The sequence below is a fragment of the Sus scrofa genome, chromosome 11, assembly GCF_000003025.6.
Source record: "Sus scrofa isolate TJ Tabasco breed Duroc chromosome 11, Sscrofa11.1, whole genome shotgun sequence".
NCBI lineage: Eukaryota > Metazoa > Chordata > Mammalia > Artiodactyla > Suidae > Sus > Sus scrofa.
The window spans coordinates 110042-135155 of NC_010453.5; the positions used below are offsets into that span (position 1 = coordinate 110042).

The 25114-nt window shown below is 55.0% G+C and overlaps 1 protein-coding gene across 1 annotated transcript in view; it reads left to right on the forward strand.

Moving 5' to 3' along the window:
* The window catches only part of ATP12A (ATPase H+/K+ transporting non-gastric alpha2 subunit), a 30865-nt gene continuing 9610 nt past the window's right edge, over nt 3860-25114 (forward strand). Inside the window, exons 1-15 of the mRNA XM_005653851.3 lie at nt 3860-4004; nt 5024-5176; nt 9655-9714; nt 10535-10738; nt 11523-11636; nt 13104-13238; nt 13324-13441; nt 13674-13942; nt 15105-15303; nt 15414-15523; nt 17064-17198; nt 19390-19582; nt 20971-21146; nt 22360-22496; nt 24854-25004. Of these exons, the coding sequence (XP_005653908.1) occupies nt 3996-4004; nt 5024-5176; nt 9655-9714; nt 10535-10738; nt 11523-11636; nt 13104-13238; nt 13324-13441; nt 13674-13942; nt 15105-15303; nt 15414-15523; nt 17064-17198; nt 19390-19582; nt 20971-21146; nt 22360-22496; nt 24854-25004 (2163 nt within the window). The 5' untranslated portion in view covers nt 3860-3995. The remainder of the gene's footprint in view (nt 4005-5023; nt 5177-9654; nt 9715-10534; nt 10739-11522; nt 11637-13103; nt 13239-13323; nt 13442-13673; nt 13943-15104; nt 15304-15413; nt 15524-17063; nt 17199-19389; nt 19583-20970; nt 21147-22359; nt 22497-24853; nt 25005-25114) is intronic.

The following is a 25114-nucleotide window of genomic DNA, read 5'->3' on the forward strand; positions in this document are numbered from 1 at the left end:
GCATCCCAGATGTGCCTGCTGATGGGCAGTGACGGACCCCCAAGCATCCAGCGGGAGCAAAGTCGCCAACGTCAGCAATTAACAAAGACATCCAGTTACACGTGTACTTTAGCCAAACAAGGAACACTTTTTTAGTGTAAGTGTGTTGCATGCAATATTTATATCTGAATTAACAGCTGCTTAGGGACCTGACCCACTCCAGGCGTTGGTCAATCGCATGCCGCTGCACTGGCACTGCCAGCTGACAGCAGCCTACAGGGACGGGAGCTGGGTTTTAGCCTTGCGCGCGGCGGCGGCGGCGGCTGCGGCGGTGGCGGCGGCGGCGGCGGCAGCGGCCACCCCACCACGCCAGGGCCTCGCTTTTGCTGGAGTATGCCTCGTTTTCTCCAAATGCTGTTTCCTTTATGCCCCTCTCATCCTCAAGGGTTCCCCCAGGCAGAGTGATAGAGCCCGGGGGCCCCACAGCCCCCACCTTGACAGCTGGACCTCCTGCTGCTCCAAGAGGACCCCTCTCTCCAGCTGCCCCCACCCCCGCCCGCCCCCCTCCCTGAAAGGCCCCCGGTCTCATCTTTGCAGGAGCTGTGCCCTCCTCGCTCCCCGCCTGTGTCAGGTCACCCAGCCTTCAGGATGCCCTTGGACGTGATTGCAACTGCACCGCGCGTGCCTTCCTCGGCCGTCCTGCAGACTGGCTCCGCTCACCGACTCAGCGCTGCACCTGTCAGGCCTTTGACTGTCCCACCTGGGGCGACGATCTTATCTCCTCAAAGAGCTCCTTCAGAGGGAGGTCCTGGAGTGGTGCTACAGACACAGCTCAAACCTCCGAGAAATATTAGAGGCCTAACTAAATCGCGGGGTGTCTGCGTTTGGCTCCCCAGCTCTGAAGAATGTGGCAGTTGGTGACCAAGAGAGACTCCCTCACACCTCAGAAGAGGCCAGTTCCTGCAAAGTGGACCAGGCATGTTCATATGAATGCTACCCTTCAGGTCATACGTGTTAGGTGTTATCTATGTTACATACATAGGTATGTTACAACTTCCAAGATAAAGGCGAAGATGACTCAAGTGGGGAAGATATGTGTTCCTCCTAAGATTACAAAACAAAATCAAAGACTTCAGAATGCAATCAGTATTTTTCAATCACTTATTATAAGGAACATGGTAATTTTCTGAATAAGGATCCTATTACCCCAAATAAGCCACAGAGAAGGAGCGCTGCAGTGCCCTAAGGCTGGGGGCACTATATGCCCCTCCCCGAGCCTGTGGCTGCCCCCGCGCGCGCGCGCGCCTGAGCCCCTGCAGCCACCCCACCCCTGGGGCACCCTGTCCATCTGGCCACAGGTGCCGATTTCTGGAAGCGGGTTTCCTTTCTGCAGGATGTGTGAACGCCCATACGAGGGAAGAAATGAGGAAACGGGGCAGAAGCGTGCCTGATGGAAGCTTTGTTTTTGTTTTTTCATCGTGACTCCAACTCCGGTGGAGAAATGCCGCCTCGTCACAGCCCAGCCGGCAAGCAGACGCAGGTGTGTGGGGCTGCGCGTGGGAGAGCAGGGCGGTGGGCGGGAGGCAGGAAGGGAAACTTCCTCTTCCAGGTACTTTAGCGCCTGATGTTCCACTGGGAAGCCAGCTGGTGACATGCCTCCCCCACCCCACCCCTCCCCACCCCCAGGACTGCGACAGGAGGCCCCCGGGGACCAGGAGGGGTAACGCACAGATACAGGACCAGCTGCCTCTCATCTTTCTAGGAGGGTAGGGGATGGAAAAACCCCAGATAATTAAGTCTAAGTAATAAAATCTTGCCATCCCCCCTCCCATCTTTCCTTTAAACTCCTAGCACTCAGAGCCTATACCATTTAGCGCTAAATTCTATTCTGTCTTGGATCATGTACTACCCTTGACTCGTTCGTTGTGCCTCTTCAATTCAAGGGCAAGTCCCTCCAAGGCAGAGGATAACAAACTTAGCACCATTTTTCTCAGCCAACCCCCATGTCTGGTGCAGTTTCAGATACATGAAGTGGATGAATTGATGAAAAAAGCTGGGAATGCTTATGTATTTTTGACAAATATTTGTCACTGAGACCGTTCCTGGAAGAGACTCAGCAAGGACAGGAAAACAGCCTCAGTAGAAGCTGCCATAGGGAGTTCCCCTCATGGTGCAGTGGTTAACGAATCTGACTAGGAACCATGAGGTTGCGGGTTCAATCCCTGCCCTTGCTCAGTGGGTTAAGGATCTGGCGTTGCCGTGAGCTGGGGTGTAGGTGGCAGATGCATCTCGGATCCCGCATTGCTGTGGCTGTGGTGTAGGCCGGCGGCTACAGCTGATTCGACCCCTAGCCTGGGAACCTCCATATGCCGCAGGAGCGGCCCTAGAAAAGGCGAAAAGGCAAAAAGACAAAAAAAAGAAAAAAGAAGAAGAAGCTGCCATCACAGTCTCTGGGGCTGAGGAAGTGTCCCAGGTTGTACCTCAGCCTGTCCTGCCCGTCCAAGAGAAGTCACTAGAACTGGGGGCAGGTCAGGGTCCAAGGCCCAGAACAGCGTGGGAGATGACCCCTGGGGCCTAAAAGAGACGGCTCTTTCTCTCAGGTGAGGCCGGCTGCAGGTGCCTATATCACACACCCCTGGGGGGCATTCCCCTCCAGGAGCAATGGGAGGGGGAGCTCTGGGGCAGGACAACTCTGCAGGTAGGGTGGGTGCAGGGAGGAGAGGCAGCGGTCACATCCAGAACCCTGAGACTGGCACCTGGAAGCCAGGATTTCTGCAGGACCAGCAGCTCGCGGAGTGTTCTCTGTGCAGCGGGTAGTGACCCAGGTTTTTCCAAACTTGACACCAAGATGGACAGCAATCTTCTCCAAGAGGGTTTTTACAACTTAGAGTTTTTCAACCCCCCCCCCCATCTCCTGTCCATTAGTGCGCCCCTCCTCCACCTGCCTCTCTACCGTCCCCCGTCCCCCGTCCCCCGCACGCCCCCCCCCTCCAATTAGTCAGTGGGCAGGGCGTTTGCTCCCTAGGGTCCCGGTCCTCCGCTCCCGTCTGTCCAGAAACACGGAGCCGCAGCCTCCGTGTGTCAGCAAAAGCTCTTCTCTGGGATTCCCAGCAAGGGGGGAAACGTGTCACACCACGTTTGTATCTCCTTACACAGCTCTCACCTCAGAAGCAGGTGCCGCGAGAGTCTGGCCTCTAAAGAACCTGATATGTGGATCTGTAACCAGATGCCACAGGAGTCTCCCTGTCCCTCAGGACTTAGTCAAGGAGTGACTCACTGGTGTTGCCCTGCTCCAGGGGGTGGGGGGTGGATGCGAGTTCAAATTCTGCCCATTCGGAAAGACAAGGGATGGGAGGAGGAGGGAAGAAGGGAAGTGGGGCGGGGGGAGGGGGCCGATGCGCCCTTGCGGGAGGGGACAGGGAGACGGCCAGCCCCACCGGCGGGTGGGGGTCCAGCCCAGCCCAGCCTCCCAGCATCCTCCTCCCAGAGCCCTCCGACCTCACAGCCCCTCCATCCTTCTCCGGATCCTGCAGATATGCGGCTGTTCGGCAGAGGCTCTCCGGGCTGTTCCCGAGTTCGCTCTGCCCAACTCCATTCTCGGATAATCCCGGGCCCCTTATGGCCGGGACACCTTAGGGCAGGGTCGCTGCCGGGAGCTGCCATTCCCCCACCCCCGCCCACCCCCTGCTTTGGAGCAAAGCAAGTTCTAAAGAGAAAGGCGGCTGGGGGTTTTCCCCGGAGCTCTCCGGGCTGCAGGTCGGGGCGGCCCCACGGCACTGCCCACCGGACCCCACGCCCGCCCGGCGCGCAGCCCGCGGCAGGGGGCGGAGCTGGCCGCGCATTTAAGGCCGCGCCACCTCCCGGGCCCGGCTGGCGCTGCACCGCCTGAGCCAGGACCCGAGCCGCCAGCCTCAGCCGCCGCGGGACCCCGTCACGTGCCCGGACGCCCGCCCGCCCGTCGGGACCCCCGCGCCCCGGCCCCCGCCCGCCCGAGAGGACGGGTCCCCGCCCGCGCCATGAGCCAGGTGCGTGCAGCCGGGGCGCGAAGGCGCGGGGCGGGAGGGGAGAGCAGGGCGGGCTCCGCTCAGCGCTCCCACTGGCCGATGCTCGGCTTCTCTCCTCTCCCAGCCCAAAGCGCCCTCAGTGGGAACTCCAGGGCTGGCACGGTAGAGACCCTGACGCAACCGCGGGGCGGGCCCCCGGGGGTCCTGGGCCGGCTCCATTCCCAGGGCGGCGCTGGGCACTGCACGGGTGCGGTGGTCCTGAAGCCGTCCTGGGCGCTGAACTTCAGGAGCGGGGTGGGCGCTGCGCACCCGTTATCGGGCGCGCGCGGGAGTGTCCTGGGGGAGAACAGCTAACTCCCCCTCCAAGAAACGGGGCGCTCAGGAGTGTCCTGGGGGAAACAGGTACCCTCTCCAAGAAACGGGGCGCGCCGGAGTATCCTGGGGGAAACAGGTACCCTCTCCAAGAAACTGGGCGCGCGGGAGTGTCCTGGGGGAGAACAGCTAACTCCCCCCCAAGAAACGGGGCGCTCAGGAGTGTCCTGGGGGAAACAGGTAACCCCCCAGGAACCGGGTGCTCAGGAATGTGTTGAGGAGAACAGGTACCTCCCCCCAAGAAACAGGGCATTCGGTAGTGTCCTGGGGGAAATGGGTTACTCCCCCCAAGAAACGGGAGGTGCAGGAGTGTCTTGGGGGAAACAGGTACACCCCCCCCCAACGGGGTGCACAGGAGTGTCCTGGGGGAAATGGGTTACTCCCCCCAAGAAACCAGAGTCTGGTGGGGTTGGGGTTAGGGTTAGAGGGAAATAACTTCCCACCCCAGGGAGGGGTCTCCTGAGGAGAAGCAGGTGCCCACCCAGCCTGCGCCCCCCCCACCAGAGAAAAGGCTGGCACTACTGTTTGCAGGAGGGGGAGAGAACCTCTTGGGAGGGGGCACCAGAGGGAGGGTGGCCTCTTCCCCGAGGTCCTGCCCTGGAGGCCTTCAGCGCGTCTCCAGAAACGCCTGCCTGCCTCGGGCTACCCTGCCTCTGCTTCTCTTTCAGAAAACAGAAATTTACTCTGTGGAGCTCAGTGGAACCAAAGCCTTGGAGAACCCAGACGAGGGGGGTGGCAAGAAGTGCAAGGGCCAGAAAAACAACCTCTTGGAACTCAAGAAGAAGCCGCAGAAGGAGGAGCCTAAGAAAGAGCTAGATCTGGTCAGTGCTTCTCTCCCTAAGCCAAGTGGGTGCCTTGGGGCACTGCCCTCCCGTGGGAGCTGCCCCCAAGCCCACCTGTTATGAGAATTCAGGCTCAAGAATTTGAAAATCTCTGAGATTTGTTTCCTTGCTTTAAAAAAAAAAAAAAAAAAATGGTGTGATAGTATCTGCCCAGGGGTCAGGGCCTCTGAAAGATTCCTGCATTCAGGCTGCAGGCACGCGGCCCCACAGAGAACTCAGAGGGAAGAGCCTTTGGTTCCAGTCCCCACAGGTCTGGCCCAGACCTCGCTCCTTCCTGGCGGCTTCCTTGAGATAGAAGTAACGGCTTGCCAGATTTTAGCTGATAAGATTGGACTCTGAGCCAGAACCACCCAGGAGGAAAAGCGCTAAACCCAGCTACATTTCTGAGTGTATGTGCCCCACGAGAAATAATGTCGGTGGTGAGGCTCTTAGGCTTGGACTCAGACAACCGTAGGCTCAACTGAGGTCCAGTTCTCTCTGACTGACCGGTGGCTGGGAGCCACGGTTCAAGCTTCTCTGAAACCTCCCCCGCCCCTTTTTTAATGAAAAACTGGAAATAAACAGTTTGCTTGGGTCGGTGAGGGCGAAAGGTGAGATGAGACCAAGAGCATTTTGGAATTAAAGCGCTTTGGGAAAGTGCAGTGCTGCTACTTGGGAGAGAACTTTGGAGTTAGGAGAGCTGGCCTCTCTGCAAAGAGCTGCCCTAGAACTGAAAGGTTGACCAGGTACACCTCAGGAGGGCCAAAGGGGAAACGCTAGCATCTGCAATCATGCTAGATCTTCTCTACGCTTCATTGCGACTTTACAGCTTTTTTTTTTTTTTTTGTCTTTTTGCCATTTTTAGGGCCGCTCCCACAGCATTGGAGGTTCCCAGGCTAGGGGATCTAGTCAGAGCTGTAGCTGCTGGCCTACACCACAGCCACAGCAATGCAGGATCCGAGATGTAGCTGCTGGCCTACACCCCAGCTCACAGCAATGCCAGATCCTTAACCCACTGAGCAAGGGTAGGGATTGAACCCGCAACCTCATGGTTCCTAGTCAGATTCATTAACCACTGAGCCACAACGGGAACTCCACAACTTTACAGCTTTGACCCTGAGCTACTGGTCGCCATGTAAGACCCCCCCCGCCCCGTGTGCTGTAGAGCCTCTTGTTAAATACTCAGGAAGTGGGCAAACTGACTGATGCTGTGTTGGTAGCTTGAAGTCTGGTTATGGTGAGACATCAACAAATGCTGCGAATCAGAGCTGTGTACTGATTTTTTCTGGAGAGCTCATTGAATAGCCCGAACCACGTAGTATTTGTCCACGTGTATTCTGAGGACACGGCAGACCACAGCCCTGGAATCGCACTGACCTGAATTCAAATCCCGGTTTGACTGGAGTTCAGTTTCCTATCTTGAAAAATTGGAATTAGAGATGGTACCCACCTCCGAGGGTTGTTAAGACGGTTAGATGAGACAAAGCAGGAGAAAGACTTAGGCGGTCGCTCTTTCTGTTTGTTCGTTCTTGTCTTTGTTTGTTGTTTTTTTTTTTGTTTTGTTTTGTTTTATTTTTTGTCTTTTTAGGCAGATGGAAGCTCCCAGGCTAGGGTCAAATTGGAGCTGCAACCACCAGTCTACACCACAGGCACAGCAATGTGGGATCCAAGCCCTATCTTTGGCCTACACCACAGCTCATGGCAACGCCGGATCCTTCACCCACTGAGCAAGGCCTCGGATCAAACCCGCCTCCTCATGGATCATAGTCGGGTTCATTACCGCTGAGCCACGACGGGAACTCCCTGTGGTCATTCTTGCTCCCTTTGTATGTCTAGCATTTAGGAGTGTGGGCATAACGAGTCTTACTTAAAATCAGTATTTATAACATGCATATATATCCATCTATCAGATGCCTGTTAATTATAATGAGAAATTCCTTTGAGATCTGAGCATTTTGTGAAGATATGTAATATAGGAAGGGAGTTTCCATATCATTGGCCAAAATGTTCCTTTGATTCCTTGTTGAGAGAGGTTTTTTTTCACAACCTTCTCACAAGAATCCTATCAAGCGGACATAGTTACCCTTGAATCCTCACACACACACACACACACACACACACACACGCACGCACGCACGCACACGCGCACACGCGCGCACACACACCCGCCCCAGCAAATTAGAACCTTGATGAGAACTGCAACAGCCCTGGCTTCTGAAGAAACAGGCAGAAAGTGACCCAAGCCTGAGCCAGCTGGTGCTGCCCTGTGCTGTCCCAGCAGAGTTCCCACACAGCCCACCTGCCTGCCGTCCCCCGACTCCGAATCTGGGGAGCGGGGAGGAGGCTAGTGCAGGACAGGTCCATAGAGCCTCAGGTCCATCCTCCAGGCAGTGGCTCAAATTATCTGTTAGCTTTTATCAGCCCAGAACTTAGCATACTGCGCGAGCTCCTACAGTGTATTCAGTTGATATTTGTGCAGTGATGCGAGTGAGCAGAGCAGATCTGGCCGAGGAGAGGGCAGAAAGTCTAGCTCTTAATGTAACACGAAACTTTTACATACACTTAAGAAAAGAGATGGTTCTTTACCAGTCACAATGTAGATTTTTATTTCAGACCACGAGAGTTTTAGCTGTTTTTCTAGGGTTTTTCCTTTCTCCCTCATCTGAGTTATAGTTCTCCGTCTTTTCATTTTTATAGGTTTTGGGTGTGGTGACCTTTTTACAGATAATAGAGTCGTAGCCTCTCTTACTTCTGGTGTCTGCCCCCCTTGTGGCTGAAGCTGGTATGGGGGTTGCTGTGGGCTTTCTCATGGGAGGGGCTGATGCCTGCCCACTGGTAGGTGGAGCTGATTCTACTCCCTCTGGAGGGTGGGGCTTTGTCTCTGGGTGAGATTAGAGGTGGCTGTGTGCCTGGGGGGTCTTTAGGCGGCCTGTTTACTGAGGGGCGGGGCTGTGATGCCACCTGGACTGTTGTTTGCCCTGGGGCTTCTCAGCACTGATGGGTGGGGCCAGATTTTTCCCAAACGGCCACCTCCAGAGAAAGGCACTGCTGCTGAAGATTCCCGAGAGCTTTGCTTCCAATGTCCTTCTCCCACATCAAGCCACATTCACCCCTATTTTCCCAGGAGGTCCTCCAAGAACTGCAGTCAGGTTTGACCCAAATTCCTATGGAGCCTCTGCTCTGCCCTGGGACCCAGTGCACGTGAAAGTCCATGTGTACCTTTTAGGAATGGGGTCTCCGTTTCCCCCAGTCCCGCGGATCTCCTGCGCACAAGCCCCACTGGCCTTCAATGCCAGATGCTCCGGGGGCTCTTTCTCCCAATGCCATATCCCCACACATGGGGGTTTGATGTGGGGCTCAGAACTCTCACTCTTGTAGGTGAGTCTCTGTGGTAGTTACTTTCCAGTCTGTGGGCTGCCCACCCAGAGAGCTTGGGGTTGCTTATATCACGTAATCACCCCTCCTACCTCTTGATGTGGCCTCCTCTTTGTCTTCCGGAGTAGGATATCTTTTTGAAAGTTTCTGGTCCATTTGGTTGAAGATTGCTCAGCTTTTTGTTGTAAGTTTTGTTGTTTTTAGGAGAGAAGTTGAGCTCCAGTCCTTCTGTCCCGCCATCGTAATCCCATCTCCCACGAGAGTTTTAGAATCCTGAGTGCTGAGTCTTCTGGGGGTGGTGAGGGAGACTGAGCACCAGGTTTTCTGCTACAGGAAGAAGCTTCTAGTCCTTTAGCCCAGTGATTCTCAGAAGGCAAAGAGAGCGGGATTTTGCCCCCCAGGGGCCAGTAGGCAGTGTCTGGAGGTTATCCCTTCTCAGGGGAGGGTGCTGCTGGGTAGAAGCCCCCACAATGGAGTTATTGCCCCCAACATCAGTAATGCAGAGATTGAGAGACGCTCTGCTTTCGTCTAGTGCTCCTGTGGCAGAACTAGCAAGCATGCGCCCCCGCCCCCATGTTTATGTGGCAGGTGTTTAACCTGAGGGCTTCTCTGATGGGGAACTGAGCCTCAGGTACTGGAACAAGGAAGGGCAGGCGAGCTTCTGCCAGTGAGGGCCGTCAGAACATGTGAAGCGGGGAGGGCTGCTAGCATCCTCTCCCAGCCCCCTAGGTCAGGTCCAAGTTCAGCATCCAGACCCCTGGGACCCGGACAGCAGGTGTGTTAGGATGTGCACCTGCTGGACATCAGACTGAGGGGACATGCCTGCTTTGCTCCTCAAAACTAAAGACACCTGCTGTGTGGGAAACAGTGACTTAAGTCTGAACTCTTCAGAGACAGAGGATCCCCGCCAGTGACCTGTCCTGCAGCAACTCTGTCTGCACTGCAGGAGCCACCTGGGACTAAAGGTTCTCTTTCCACCCCGAAATTCCTGGTCCTCTCCCAGCCTCAGTGCTGCTCCCAGCTTTCGTGGGCCTGTCAAGGCAGAGCATATGAGTCTTTTGGAGTTATCTAATTTACTCTGTTCTTTTTTCCATGGGCCTCAGGATGACCACAAGCTCAGCAATAAGGAATTGGAAACAAAATATGGCACAAACATCATTACAGTAAGTCATCACCGACCCGGGGTGGGGAGAGAACCGGTGACCCCACAAAGGGGAAGCCTGGCTCATGTTTGTGCCAAAGAACGTGGTGCCTTTAGGATGGGTGACCTGTAGCTGCAATTCAGAGAGGGCCAGCCCCCCCCCCCCCCGCCCCTGTGCCAACCTCATGAGAGAGGGCTGGTTCACCGCAGCAGCTACATGTCTGAACCGCAGCCCTGGCCGAGCCCTCTGCTGAGCTGTGTGCCCTTGGTCACGGGCGGGTCCTTGACTGTGACAGCAGGAAAGCTGTGCTGACCAGGGAAGGTTCAGATGCTTCCTCGTTGTCATGGTCAGAGGTTGCTTTCCAACCCCGTGCCCTATCCAAAGCCTCATCTGGGGAGAAAGAATGGCTGCAGGTACCAGGTACCCGGCGTGCCTCACAAAATCACCCACCATGGAATTAGGCTTCCTTCTGTGAATTCATCCAAAATTTCAACAGTTCTGGTGTCTTCACATCAGGAGATTTGGATGCAGCTGGTCAGGTCAACAAAAATCCCTACTGTGTGACACCCCAGACCTGCAGGGCGGGGGCGGGGAAGCAGATGTGCAGGGGAGCGTCACCACCTCCGCACTGCTCCCCTCGGTGGCACATGAGAGGGTTCAGGGGTGTGCTGAGAGAGCCGTGAGTTCTGACTGTGTGGCTCCCCGCGTGGCACAGTGGTTGCCCTGGGGCACAGCAGCCTCTCCCCGCGGGCTGTGGAAATGTGACATCCAGCACCGGGGGGTGGGGTGGGGGGCAGACGAGTCTGATCTGAGTCCTGTTTCCTTCGCTCGGCTTTCTCAGGGTCTCTCCAGCGCCCGGGCTGCTGAGCTCCTGGCTCGGGATGGGCCCAACGCCCTCACCCCCCCTAGGGAAACCCCGGAGATCATCAAGTTCCTCAAGCAGATGGTGGGGGGGTTCTCCATCCTTCTGTGGATAGGAGCCGTCCTGTGCTGGATCGCGTATGGGATTCAGTACTCCAGCGATAAGTCCTCCTCCCTGGACAACGTAAGGGCCTGCGTGGGTCTGCAGGTGGCTGGGTGCGGGGGGCCTGGGCCGAGCCCGGGGCTGCAGTCGGGGGCTACCACTGACCAGTCTCTGCACGGGTGTGGGGACATCAGTCGTTTTCCAGCAGGAAATAGAACTCGTAGCTAACTCTGATGACTCAGAGGCAGTATGAGCATGAATTTTTAAGAGAGAGAGACTCTTAACTTTCTAGGTGAAAAAAATCGATATTCACACTCTGTGTGATTCCGTTACTATGAAATGTCCGGAACCAGGCAGCCTGGGGTCGCAGAGCTGATCAGCACCTGCCAGGGCGGGGCTGGGGCAGGGAGTGACTCCCGTGGGCACCAGGGGACGGATTAGGGCAGTGGGTTGTGGAGTTCCCTTCGTGGAGCAGCAGAAACTGATCTGACTAGTATCCATGAGGATGCGGGTTCAATCCCTGGCCTCGCCCAGTGGATGGGGATCCGGCATTGCCGTGAGCTGCTGTGTAGGTCACAGATGCAGCTTGGATCCCGCATGGCTGTGGCTTTGGCGTAGGTCAGCAGCTGCAGCTCTGATTGGACCCCTAGCCTGGGAACCTCCATATGCTGCAGGTGTGGCCCTAAAAAGACAAAAAAAAAAAAAAAAGGATGGTGGGATGTGGTGATCGTTATACAACTGTGTCAGTTATGAGTAGTTATTTAATTACATACTTCAGGTGAGTAGATTGTGGGAACTCCGGCCGTGGGATCTGGCTCCTTCCTGATGCTTGTTTTTCCGACCGATGGCTGTCCTTCTCTCCCAGGTGTACTTGGGCTCTGTGCTTGCCCTGGTCGTTGTTTTAACCGGGATCTTTGCTTATTACCAAGAGGCGAAAAGCACCAACATCATGGCCAGCTTCCACAAGATGATCCCGCAGGTGAGTGCAGCCGTCCCTCTGCGTCTGCGAGACCTCAGGTGAGCAGCATCGGATGAGGAGGAGACAGGGGCCTGGGAGGCACAGGGTCGCGCCCAGGCCCTGGCCCCATCCTTGCTGCCTGCAGACTCCTGGGCAAGTGACGTTGTTTGTCTGAACCCCCGTTTCCTCCCGGGGTTTCGAGGTGTTCAGGATGAGGTAAGATACAGGAAAATGCCCAGTGAAGAGCAAACTGGGACAGAAGCATGAGTCACTGTACGGCATCAGCTTCAGTGAACCATCCAGACAAGAGCTGTGGTTCATGACGGTGGCTAGCAGCCACGGAGGCCAACTGTGACGCTTTATCTGTGACCATTTTTGCTGCCACTTTGGAGCTTCCCTGCTCGCTGCCCGCAGATGCTGCCTGCGTGGGAGGGCCACAGCTCCACGCCCCAGGAGGCCCCAAGCCCCTGTCAGCTCAGCAGGCACAGCGCCCTCCCTAAACCACAGGGCTGCCAGGGGGGACTCTGGGGCAACTCTTGTGCTCAAAGTGGAGCCCCAGCTCTCACTGCACTCAGTTTTCCTGACCTTGAACCCTTGGGCTCAACCTTCAGGCGTCTCCCAAGACACCCCAGCAGCCTGGCTCATCTTACTTGTCTCCCTTTCCATCAGGCCCAGGGCTGTCGCTTTGCTGTGTGCCCTCATAGCGGCATTTTCTGCTTCCAGAGAAACTGCTGTGTGTGTCCACTCAAGAAAACAGTTCTGAGGGTCTTCAAGTCAAAGCCTTTGTTTAATTTTTAGATTTTGTTGTTGTTGTTGTGAGGGTTTTTTTTTGTTTGTTTTTTTGTTTTTTGCTTTTTAGGGCCATACCTGGAGCAAATGGAAGTTCCCAGGATAGGGGTCGAATAGGAGCTACAGCTGCTGGCCTACACCACAGCCACTGCAACTCAGGATCCGAGCCTCGTCTGCGACCTATACCACAGCTCAGGGTAATGACTGATCCTTAACCCTCTGAGAGAGGCCACCTCACGGTTACTAGTCGGATTTGTTTCCACTGCACCGCAACGGGAACTCCTAAACCCATGCTTTTTTTTTTTTTTTGTCTTTTGTCTTTTGTTCTTATAGGACCACACCAGCGGCATATGGAGGTTCCCAGGCTAGGGATCGAATCAGAGCTATAGCCACTGGCCTACGCCACAGCCACAGCAACGCCAGATCCGAGCCGCATCTGTGACCTACACCACAGCTCACAGCAATGCCGGATCCTTAACCCACTGAGCGAGCCCAGGGATCCAACCGGCATCCTCGTGGATACTAGTCAGCTTCGATGCCACTGAGCCTTAACGGGAACTGCCTTTGTTTCGTTTTTGCCGTTCTGATAGCTATGGGTTCCAGTGCCCCTGGCCACCTGCCCATGACATCGGGGAGCAGGGGAGGGTCGGCACCAAGCCGGGAGGGAAGCTGAGATGGGGTGCTGTTCTCCTCACACAGCAAGCCCTTGTCATCCGCGACTCAGAGAAGAAGACGGTTCCTGCAGAGCAGCTGGTGGTGGGGGACATAGTGGAGATTAAAGGCGGAGACCAGATTCCTGCGGACATCAGGCTGCTGACGGCCCAGGGGTGTAAAGTGAGTGTTGTGGGTGCTCCCCAGCTGTGGGGTCGCGGACAGGGAGCAGGTGCCTCATGTTGAGCTCTTTGCCCGACCTCTTCAGGTGGATAACTCATCGCTCACGGGGGAGTCAGAGCCCCAGCCCCGCTCCTGTGAGTTCACCCACGAGAACCCCCTGGAAACTCGGAACATCGGCTTCTTCTCCACAACCTGCCTGGAAGGTACGTCCAGCCGCACGCAGGCTGCCGGCTGCGCTCGTGTCACTTTGTCCCCTCTCCCTCGTCAGGCTCTAGGTTTCTGTCTCTTTACCATTTCTTGCTGCAAAGCTTGTCCAAGGCAAACCCACCCTGAAGGGCTCAGCGCGCCGGGGCTGGGCCCTGGCGGTATCCTGAGCGGGCTGGCCGTGTGCCCCCTGGTGAGGGCCCCGGGGTAGACTGTCTGCCCCTCCTGCAGGCACGGCCACGGGCATGGTCATCAACACGGGGGACCGCACCATCATCGGGCAGATCGCCTCGCTGGCCTCGGGAGTCCAGAACGTGAAGACGCCCATTGCCGTCGAGATCGAGCACTTCGTTCACATCGTGGCTGGCGTGGCCGTCTCCGTCGGCATCCTTTTCTTCATCATCGCCGTGTCCATGAAGTACCACGTCCTGGACTCCATCATCTTCCTCATCGGCATCATCGTGGCCAATGTGCCCGAGGGCCTCCTGGCCACGGTCACGGTGAGTCTGAGCTGAGAGTGCCCACACCCTGACCCCACTAACCTGCCGTTCCGCTGTGCGCGGTCAGCTCCCGCCACAACCGGCTTTCTTAGTGGGACAAAAGGAATATGTGTTCATATTTGAGTGCATTGTTCCCCCAAACCTTGTATTTTCGTTTTCAGGAGATCTATCGGCAAATCACATGTGATATGTTGCCCTTTTTTTTTTTTTTCTTTTTTTTTTTTTAAATCTTTTTGCCTTTTCTAGGGCCGCACCTGTGGCATATGGAAGTTCCCAGGCTAGGGGTTGAATCAGAGCTGTAGCCGCCAGCCTACGCCATAGCCACAGCAACGCCAGATCTGAGCCTCGTCTATGACCTACACCACAGCTCACAACAAGGCCGGATCCTTAACCCACTGAGTGAGGCCAGGGATCGAACCCTCGACCTCCTGGTTCCTAGTCGGATTCGTTAACCACTGAGCCACGACAGGAACTCCAACCACTCACAGATTTTCTAGAAGCCTGATACCTTCCCCACATTTCCACAGTTCTTAAAAAGAAAACAAGGGAGTTCCCATTGTGGCTCAGCAGGTTAAGAACCTGACTCGTACCCATCAGGACGCAGGTTCCATTCCTGGCCTCACTCAGTGGGTTAAGGATCCACTGTTGCCGTGAGCTGTGGTGTAGGTCGCAGATGCGCCTCAGATCTGGCATTGGCTGTGGCTGTGGTGTAGGCCAGCAGCTACAGCTCCGATTTGATCCCTAGCCTGGGAACCTCCATATGCTGCAGGTGCAGCCCTAAAAACAAAAAAAAAAAAAAAAAAACAACCCTGCTGAGCTCTTGAAGTGAATCACATGTTCCCCGATTCCCCAGAGCAGCAGCCGAGCCCGCTGGGCCAGCCCTTGTTTGTGGCGACAGGGGCTGGAGCATCAGTCGGCGTAGCCTTGCGCGGCTTTGCTGCCTGTGGGTCCCTTCGCATCATTTTTCCCAAGGGGCAAAGGTACCAGAAAGCATCCCGTATTTACTGAAGAAAGAACTGAGACGTCTAAGGCTTTCTGTGGCCTATGAGCTCTGGTCTGTGCACCTGTGCTCTGTCTGTCACCACACCAGACACCGTCTGGCCCTGTTCCTGCCTGACTGAACCACCCTGAAAACGATGGTTTTCTCTCTCCCCTCATCTAGGTGACTCTGTCACTGACGGCAAAGCGGATGGCCAAGAAGAACTGCCTGGTGAAGAACCTGGAGGCCGTGGAGACCCTGGGCTCCACCTCCATCATCTGCTCGGACAAGACGGGGACCCTGACCCAGAACAGAATGACCGTGGCCCATCTGTGGTTCGACAACCAGATCTTCATGGCGGACACCAGTGAAGCCCATTCAAGTAATGAGCGCCTTCCGCCTGGCCCCGCGCGGGCGGGGCTCAGCAGAGGGGCCGTCGGCCCTCAGGGGACCGCGGGCACAGCACCCTCGGCATCCGTGTTCCTCTTCCAGACCAGGTCTTCGATCAGAGCTCTGCCACCTGGGCCGCCTTGTCCAAGATCATCACCCTGTGTAACCGGGCTGAGTTCAGGCCAGGCCAGGACAGCGTCCCCATCATGAAGGTGAAGCCTCGGGCGGCGGGGGCGCCTTGTCTGTCCCGTGTGGTGCTGGACGTCGTCTCTCCAGCGGAGTGACGTTTGTGCTGTTAAGAGCGAGTCTAATGACCAGACTTGTAGAAATCCCTCTTCTCTGTAACTGGCTCCGAGAACCCTAAAAGCGCTCAGATGAAGCTCTCAGGCCTTTTGAAAATTCTGTCTCATTCCAGAAAATGGATGTGCCTTTAAGTGACTCTCTTCTTTACCGGCTAAGAGGGTATAATCGAAGGCTCTTCGTTAGATAAATGCCATCCCCTGGCAGGATCCTAGAGCGGATTCCTCTGGGCTGCAGACGGAGTCCCTGTAATTGCAGCATGTAAAAGCCAACTCCTCCCCTCCTCCCCCCTCCTGCCCTCCCTTGTCCCCTCCTCCCTCCCTTCCCACCTCTCCCCCCTCCCCCTCCCTCCCCTCGTCCCATCCCACTTCCCTCCCCTCCCACCCTCTTCTCGCAGTGAGTCACTGAATCTGTGCTCTCCTGGCTCTTCTGTTTGCCATCTTTTTCCTTCACAGGCTCTTACTCTTTCTTACGGTTTTTGTTTGCTTTTCTTTCTCTGTCGCCCAGGTCACTAACTGTCCTTTTGGCCAATTACTTCTCTGTATCTTTCAAATCCTTATCTCCAGGACTAATTTCTCACCCAAACTCGGGGACCTTCGCCTAGCCGTGTGTTTCCATTTGGAAGTCTTGTGTGTTACACGCTCAATACAGAGTCACTTGTCCCCTTCCATCTGGACCCAGACCGGCTCCAAATTAATATCTGGTCCCACCTTTTCTATTTTCCTGTGATGTAATTATTTTACCTGTCATCCAGGTAAAACTTTGGGAAGCCGTCTTTATCTTTATATCCTTTCCAGATGTCTAGCGCATCACCGAGTCCTATTATTCTCGTTTCAGAATATCTGTAATTATGCATTTCTGCTGAATCACCAACACCTTGCTCTGAACAGCGGTACTGGCCTCTGAACTGGCCTCCACGATCCCCCCGATCCCTCCCCCAGGCTTTCCTGCCTGCCACTCATTTTCCTTAAGAACCGCACTGCAGGAACTTCTCCATCTGACTTTGTGCAGAAACTTTCCGCACGTCTCTGCCTTGCTTCTCGAGTGTAGGCCTCGGCCGCTTCCAAGGCCCTCTGAATCCACAGCGCCCTCCTCCCCCAGCTGTCCTCCGGCCATCCTTGACGGAACACTGGTTTCTAGAAGGCTTTCTTCTGCTCCTCTCCATAGATAACCCACCTGTCTTGCAAGATCTAGCTCCGAGCTGCTTCTTCCAGAAAAGCTTCCAGCCTCAGAGGTTCTGCCTTTCCTGAGCTTCCCTGACACCAGCAGGCGGCACCAGGCAGCCGCGTGTAGCTTGTAGTGTGTCGTGTGTAGCGTGCCTCGGTCTTAAGTAGTCACTAACTGAGGTGTAAGGTTTTCTTCCTCCAGTTACAGAGGAAGCTTAGTTCATTGAAAATAATCACAAAAGAAGCAGACTAGGTGCTGCAAGTATGTCTCTCTTCTGATTTTCAGAAAGTTGTGGTTGGCGATGCCTCAGAAAGTGCCCTTTTGAAATTCTCAGAGGTCATTTTGGGTGATGTGATGGAAATTAGAAAAAGAAACCGCAAAGTAGCTGAAATCCCTTTTAACTCGACCAACAAATTTCAGGTGAGTTTTTCCTCACAACTGTATCATTATTATTATTATTATTTTTGTCTTTTTAGGGCCACACGTGCAGCATATGGAGGTTCCCAGGCCTAGGGGTCAAATCGGAGCTGCAGCTGCCGGTCTACACCACAGCCACAGCAATGCGGGATTCAAGCCACGTCTGCGACCTACACCACAGCTCATGGCAACGCCATATCCTTAACCCACCGAGCGAGGCCAGGGATCGAACCCTCATCCTCGTGGATCCTAGTCTGGTCCGTTAATCGCTGAGCCACGACGGGAACTCCCACACCTGAATCTTTATCATCACTAGAACCGCATTTCTACCTGCAAGTACTCCCTGGGTAATATGTCCTTCGAATGATACGCGAGCTCAGGGATGCGGGGCCTGGACATTGGGTGAACCGAGAGCAGGTTTCCCTGAAGTGCGTGGGGAAAATGGGAAAGTGACGGTCTCACCGGGGTCTGTGTTCCTGCGCATGATCTGTCCGTGACACGCGCCCACATGCACACACGGACCAGCGCCCGCATGGGGTAACCTCGGTGCAGGTGAGGGGCGCCCACCTCATCCCAGAGGACAAGCAAATGTGGGGACATGGGGAGAAGCAGGACTGCACACGGTCTGGGTGGGGCACTTGACACGCTTCCTCTCGCTTAATTCTCATGTTGCGCCTGCGGGGTGGAACCAAGCCCCCCGAAACCGGCAGGTGGAAGCGGCCTCAGAGTCCCACAAGCATCTGAGGGGCGTGGCCAGTTCGCACACCTCTGACTCCTGAGTCTGTGCCTTTTCCACCACGACACAGGCAGGGCATTTAGTTCCAGCCTGGGGCAAGCGGTGCCCTTCGTGAGACCAGCAACAGCTGTCCAGTCGGCCCCGCGTGCCGTGTGGAGTGCTCTCCTTTCCACCCCCTGCTTGGGAGGAGCGTGGCCATCCCTGCTAGCTGTCCCTCCCCTCACCAGGTGTGGGGGGAGCCAGCCCTCAGCCATGCCCCCCCGCCCCCCACCTCCTGTCGCTCCAGGCAGCTTCCCCTGCCCCCCAGAGCTGAGACCAAGCAGCCGGACGTGGTCTTTGCATCACAGACATTGTACAGATAGGATGCCATGATGGCGTGGGAGTTTCTGGAAATGACCCATGCATTTTGTTTGGAAGGAATTTAGGATCGGAAAGTAACTGCAGCACACATCTTTGTGGATAAGTGGCCAGTGAAGAATCATGGCTAGCCAAGTAGCCAAGTAAGCAAAGGTGTGATGTTAAAATCCAGGGAGTTCCCTGGCAGCCTCGTGGTTAGGGCTCAGCCCGTTCACCACTGTGGCCCAGGTTCAGCCACTCCACACCGCAGCCAAAAAAATGATATAAAATATAGAAGAAATCAGATCTCTGATTTCAGAACATTCAGGATGTAAGTGGAACTAGAACGAGTAACAGTCCTACAAAGCACTCGTCATAACCACGAACAGGGGCTGATTTCCACACGTGTTAAAAAACGACCAAACAAAAACTACCAACTTAGAATCAACCGATAGACCGCATTGGGAGGGTCTTTCTTTGTAACTGACTCGTTCTCTCCCAAATACTCCCGCCTCCTAAAGTTCCTTTTAAGGACTTAGAAGGGTACCTGGGTACAGTCTGGACGTCGTCAGACTTAGCTCCTTTATTACTGTCTGTACGTGTTTTCACATCTTCCCTGATTATCTTAGGAGGCAGGTGGAAGTAGAGCTGCTCGGTCAGAAGGTGTCGCTCTTACAGTGGTTCTGTCCCCTGCGGGCCCGTGCGTGACAGCCCGTCCCACACCCCAGCAGAGCTGCCAGCACCCACCTGCGCCCAGGCTGCTTCTCACAGCAGGGAGGTCAGGGCAGCAGCTCTTGTTCCAGGCAGGTTTCTGGGTCCCAGAGCTGCCAGGGTCAGTTTCAGAGACAAGCTGTACTTGGTCTGAATTCAGACTCAGGGGGTGTCGCCCTGGGCTGGGACAGCGCTGGAGCTCTGCATGTGTCCTGGGCCCGAGAGAAGGGACAGGCCCTGCCTGCAGAGAACGCGCCTCCTAGCGTGTGGAGGACCACGGGCAGCCGAGAAAGGATGTGTGCGGCCTGGTCACAGGGCTGCCCTGCAGGTCTGCATGGTTCAGGCCCCAGGACCAGGCGGGTCACCCCCGCATGGCACGGCCCGTCTCAGCAGCCGCGTTCCTCTCCCCAGCTCTCCGTCCACGAGACCGAGGACCCCGACGACAAGCGTTTCCTGGTGGTGATGAAAGGGGCCCCCGAGCGGGTCTTGGAGAAGTGCAGCACCATCATGGTCAATGGGCAGGAGCAGCCCCTGGACCGGAGCACGGCCGAGGCCTTCCACACGGCCTACATGGAGCTGGGCGGCCGGGGCGAGCGCGTGCTGGGTGAGGGCCCGCGTCTGCCTGTTAGGCCCGGGAAGGGAGCCTCTGGCGACCCCTCGAGTCCCAGGGGACAATGTGGTGACCCGGGGAGGAGCCCCGCAGGAAGAGCAGGGCGGGGTCCCGGAGGCTTCAAGGGGTCCCTCTTCCACCTGGACCGCGGCATGAGGGCCAGGACGTGCAGGGGGCTGGGGTCCGCCAGGGACTGCAGAGGAGGCAAGTGGCTAGGGCCCAGGGGAGGGTGGAGCGGGCTCCTTGGGGGTGAGGCTGGGACAAGGGGCCCAAGCTTGTGCCCGGACTTCGTGCTACAGCGAGCAGAGGGCCCTGGCGGCCGCGCCAGAGGTGACAGATCACAGTGTTTGGGAAAGGCTTCTAGCTGGGGGGGACGCGTGGGTCGCAGGGGCAGGTCTGCATCCCCCCATCCCACCTGCGCCCGCCCGGGAAGAACTGGAGTGTGCAGGGCAGATAGAGACCAGCAGAGGTGGCATGAGTGAGGCTTAGAGACTCATTGGAGGAAAAAGCAAGTTTGGAAAAGAGTTGAAGACGTCCGGCTTCGTGAGCGGAAGGGGACTGCCAGTCCCTGGGAGCAGGGAGGTTACAGGGGAGGAGCCTTCGAAATACAGCCACCGAGGCGGGCGCCTGGCAGTGGTAAGGTAAGTGGGGTCACAGGACGGGGCTGTGGTGAGACTCGGGGCCGGCGGAATGGCACCTGTAAACTCCCGCCTGGTGCCCGGTTCCAGGTAACAAGCTCACGGTGATGCACAGCCCAGTGAAGATCGGGGACGTTCTCGCCAGCAGAGAGGGACTCTGAGGCTTGGGGTTTCCGGAGGATATTTGAGTTTGTGAAGCAAACACAATGTGTAAATGAGGTGATGATGCCGGCACCCTTGAACCTCACAGCACCGGAGGGTCTTTTCAAGGCAGGACGGCCGCCCGTCTGCCGAGAGTTGCTCCAGGAACCAGGGCTTGACTCTCAAAGCCTGTGCTTCCCTGAGACGCGGAAAGCGCGCCCCACGCCTCGTGGCTGCTGTGAAAAGCTGCGGAGAAAGGCCCCTTCGCTGGCTTGTGCAGGAGCTGTTGCTCGGCCTCAGAGGGCCTCCTCCGACCCCCGCCCCCACCTGTGCTCTGCACACTCCGCCTCCTCGCGTCTGTCCCCCCCACGGGGGCGTCTTCAGAAGTACAGGCTGTCAGCTCCGGGCTTTGTAGCCCCAGGCCCTCACAGAGCACAGTAGCTTGTTTTCCTAAACATGCGAGTTATGGAGCGGAAAGAAGGAGACGTCCCCTCGGAAGTACTGGCAGCACACGAAGCATGGGGGGTGTCTGAAAACGGTCCTTCTTTCTCTTGTCATTTCTGGTCCTCGTTTCATGGGCTCCCAAATTCATATCCATTTCAGGCTTCTGTCACCTCTACCTGCCGGCGGATGAGTTTCCAGAAACCTACTCGTTTGATGTCGACACGGTGAACTTTCCCACGTCCAGCTTCTGCTTCGTGGGCCTCTTGTCCATGATCGACCCGCCTCGGTCCACGGTCCCCGACGCGGTCGCCAAGTGCCGGAGCGCGGGCATCAAGGTGGGCCTTCTGCCTTCCTGGCTTGAAGTCCTCCTCCACGTGTCCTTCTGGGGTGACTTCTCACAGCAGAGTCGGTGTTTAGGTTCCTTCAACTAAATGTCACAATTTTTTTTTAAATTTTTTTGTCTTTTTGCCTTTTCTAGGGCCGCTCCCACAGCACATGGAGGTTCCCAGGCTAGGGGTCTAACCAGAGCTGTAGTCACCGGCCTATGCCAGAGTCACAGCAACTCGGGATCCAAGCCACGTCTGCGACCTAAACCACAGCTCATGGCAACACCGGATCCTTGAGCAAGGCCAGGGATCGCACCCACAACCTCACGGTTCCTAGTTGAATTCGTTAACCACTGCGCCACAATGGGAACTCCTAAATGTCACAATTCCCTTTTAAAACTCTGCTGGCACGATACTAAGATTTTAGTAACTGTCCCATAAAAGCAAAGTGTTTGTGTGGGAGAAACCGCAGGAGTAACTGCAGTGAGCAGAGTGCTGTCCCTGTGCCACGAAGTGGCCGTGTCTCGCCCTAGACGCTGATGGACAATGAGACATTTTATGGGGGCTCCCCAGGGGGTTAAGCAGGTTGAGGATCCCACACTGTCACTTCTGTGGCTCACATTCAACTCCTGGCCTGGGTACTTCTCATGCTGCGGGCGTGGCCAAAAAAAAAGATTTTATTTCTTTAAAAAAAATTTTTTTATTGTTATTTCCCCAATACAATTTTTTTTTCTACTGTACAGCATGGGGACCCAGTTACACATACTTGAATCCATTCTTTTTTCTCCCATTATCATGCTCTATCATAGGGACTAGACATAGTTCTGAGTGCTACACGGCAGGATCTCATTGCTAATCCATTCCAAAAGCAATGGTTGACCCTAAGCTCCCAATCCATCCCACTCCCTCCCCCTAAGATTTGATTACCACATATGAATTCCATTACTGTGCAAACTCCTAGCTGGAGCCCGTGAAGCTGCCTGAGGAGAGAGCCTCGGCCCACTCAGATGCACTTCCCTCAGAGGAGCGGGCTTCCTCTCAGGTCAGAGGAGGAGATGAAGGAGCCTTAGGAGCAAGGGTGGGGTCGTGGTCTTTGACGGGAAGGTCAAGACTGCCCCGGGGGCGAACCCCAGGGGTCACCAGCGGGCTCTGCCATCCTGGCCGGGGTGGGGGACGAGCCGAGCTCCTCAGTGTCCACGGGCCCTTCTCCTTTGTGCTCTAGGTCATAATGGTGACGGGCGATCATCCCATCACAGCCAAAGCTATTGCCAAGAGCGTGGGTATCATTTCCGCCAACAGCGAGACGGTGGAAGACATCGCCAAACGCCTCAGCATTGCCGTGGAGCAGGTGGACAAGCGGTGAGCTCAGAACCAACGCAGCCCAGCTCAGGCGCTTGGCACCAGGCCCAGTTGCCTCTGGAGAAACGTGCTGCTCGGAGCAAAGCTCCCTTTTGCCAAACATCCTCTTAGGGCACTGCAGGGCTGGTGTACTCTAGGATTGATACCTGCATTCACCATTCCAAGCTCCCTTGAGCACCTCACATGTGCCAGGCACTGTGCTGACAGCATAAAAATGACCTCTCTGCACTTCCTGTGTGAAATTCCAACCCAACCAAGTTGCATTTAGTCCATTAACATTTAAGTTAGTTATCGATAGGTATGTTCTTCTTGACATTTTATTAATTGCTTTGGCTTTGGTTTTGTTGCTCTTTTTTCTTCCCTTCTTCTCTTGTTCTCTCCTCTTATGGTTTGATGACTCTCTGTAGTGTTGTATCTGAGTTGATTTTTCTTATCTGTTTGTGTATCCATTGTAGAATTTTGGTTGGAAGTTACTCTGAAGTTTCAATATAAGAGTCTATATATATATACACACACACACATATATATATATATATACGAGATTAAGTCGTTGTTCTCTTAATTGCAAGTGCATCTCCAGTGTCTTGCGTTTGTTCCCTCCTCTTCTCACAGTTTCTGATTTTGGTGGCATAATTGTGTGTGGATGATTTCCTATCTTTACTGTATATATACCTTTACTGGTGAGCCTTGTCATTTGTGGTATTTTTGCTTCTGGTTGCATTCTTTTCTTTTCTGCCTAGAGAAGTTCCTTTAGTATTTGTTGTAAGGCTGGTTTAGTGTTGCAGAATTCTCTCAGCTTTTGCTTATCTGTGAAGGTTTTGATTTCTCCTTCAAATCTGAATGAGAGCCTTGCTGGGTAGAGTAATCTTGGTTGGAGGTTTTTTCCTTTCATCACGTTAAGTACATCATGCCACTCCCTTCTGGCCTGCAGAGTTTCTGCTGAAAAATCTGCTGGTAACCTTATCGGGGTTCCCTTGTATGTTATTTGTGTCTTTTCCCTAACTGCTTTCAATATTCTCTCTTTGTCTTTCATTTTGGTCAGTTTGATTAATACGTGTCTTGGGGTGTTCCTCCCTGGGTTTATTGTATATGGTATTCATTGTGCTTCCTGGATTTGAGTGGGTGGTTCCTTCCCCATGTGAGGGAAGTCTTCTGCCATTATCTCTTCAAATATTTTTTCTTCCCCTTCTCTCTCTTCTCCTGCTGGCACCCCTGTAATATTGGTGCATTTAATGTTGTCCCAGAGTTCTCTGAGACTCTCAACCCAACGAAGTTGATCTGAAGACTTAAGTACCTAATTTTGAGTAGAAACTTGGAGCAAAGACTTTATAGGCAAGGACTGGCCATTGAAGCCATTGTGTAATCAGGAATGTCAAGAATCCTTTGCATCCAGCACATCCGCTCATGGGCCTCTTGAGATTGATTCGCTCAGCTTCGTAACTGAAACCGTGGAAACGTACTTCTCTTTGCCTTTTTATTTGGTAGAAAACAGAATGAAGGCTTCCTAAGGAAAGAAAGACTCAGGTTTTCCTGTGTCCTCCTTTTAACCATGTTCATCTTTTAGTCCAAACGTTGTCCATTTATTCTGTATTCTCTCAACCGTTCCCTGCTGAGCGCCAGCAGTAACCAGGCTCTGTGCTAGAGCTGGAACTGTAGCAGCAGACAGACCAGACACTCTCCCCGTGTCCAGTGCTCCTCTGTGTAAATAACTTGATGTTGGGAGCTTTTGTGTATTTGTTTTGTCTTCAAAAATATAGAATTAAAAAAAAAAAAAGCGCCAGGCCCTGCAGACCATCTTAGGGATTCTGGGGTCTGTTGGAAGCACAGTGGATCCCACCACCCTGTCTGCATGAGCAGTGGTTTCTAGAACCTCACTTTGATAGTCAGCAGGTCATAGGTCTCCTCGAAGAAGATCTCAGTAAACTCTTCTCCCTACAAAGCTCATTGCATAGGAAATGCTCTAAATCTGAAATAAACCACAGCACAGAATTGTTATCTATGTGTTTAGGCGTAAACTGAATTCTAGGACCCAGATCACACAAACAGGGAGCTTTTCACAAACCACCTTTTGCATGTGGAGTAAAGCCCTTCCCAGGAGGTGCCACCCCCACCTGCTCCTGCAGAGAAAGGGCTCCTTGGCCTTTTCCTCTTGTATGACCAGGAAATGGCCTTATTTGTTAGCCTCATTTACTGTCCTGAAACGAGACCCCAGTCCTCCCAGTGCTCCCCCGCTGGAGTCCTGGGTGTGGGGACGCCGGGTTCCGGGTACTCAGAGGCTTCAGCCCACCTCCCCCCAGAATAGAGTCGCAAGCTCAGATTCACCTTGGGCCTCACCCAGTTCCTCCCGGCCCTTCTAGGGATGCTAAAGCCGCCGTGGTGACTGGCATGGAGCTGAAGGACATGAGCCCGGAAGAGCTGGACGAGGTCTTAACCAACTACGCGGAGATCGTCTTCGCCCGGACGTCCCCCCAGCAGAAGCTGACCATCGTGGAGGGCTGTCAGCGGCAGGTGGGCAGATGCGGCCCCTGGACCTTCCCCGACTGTCACGTCCCTCAGGGAAACGCCACGCAGAGGCCTGGGTCCCTGCCAGGGCTCTGGCCGGTCCTCACCGCCCCACA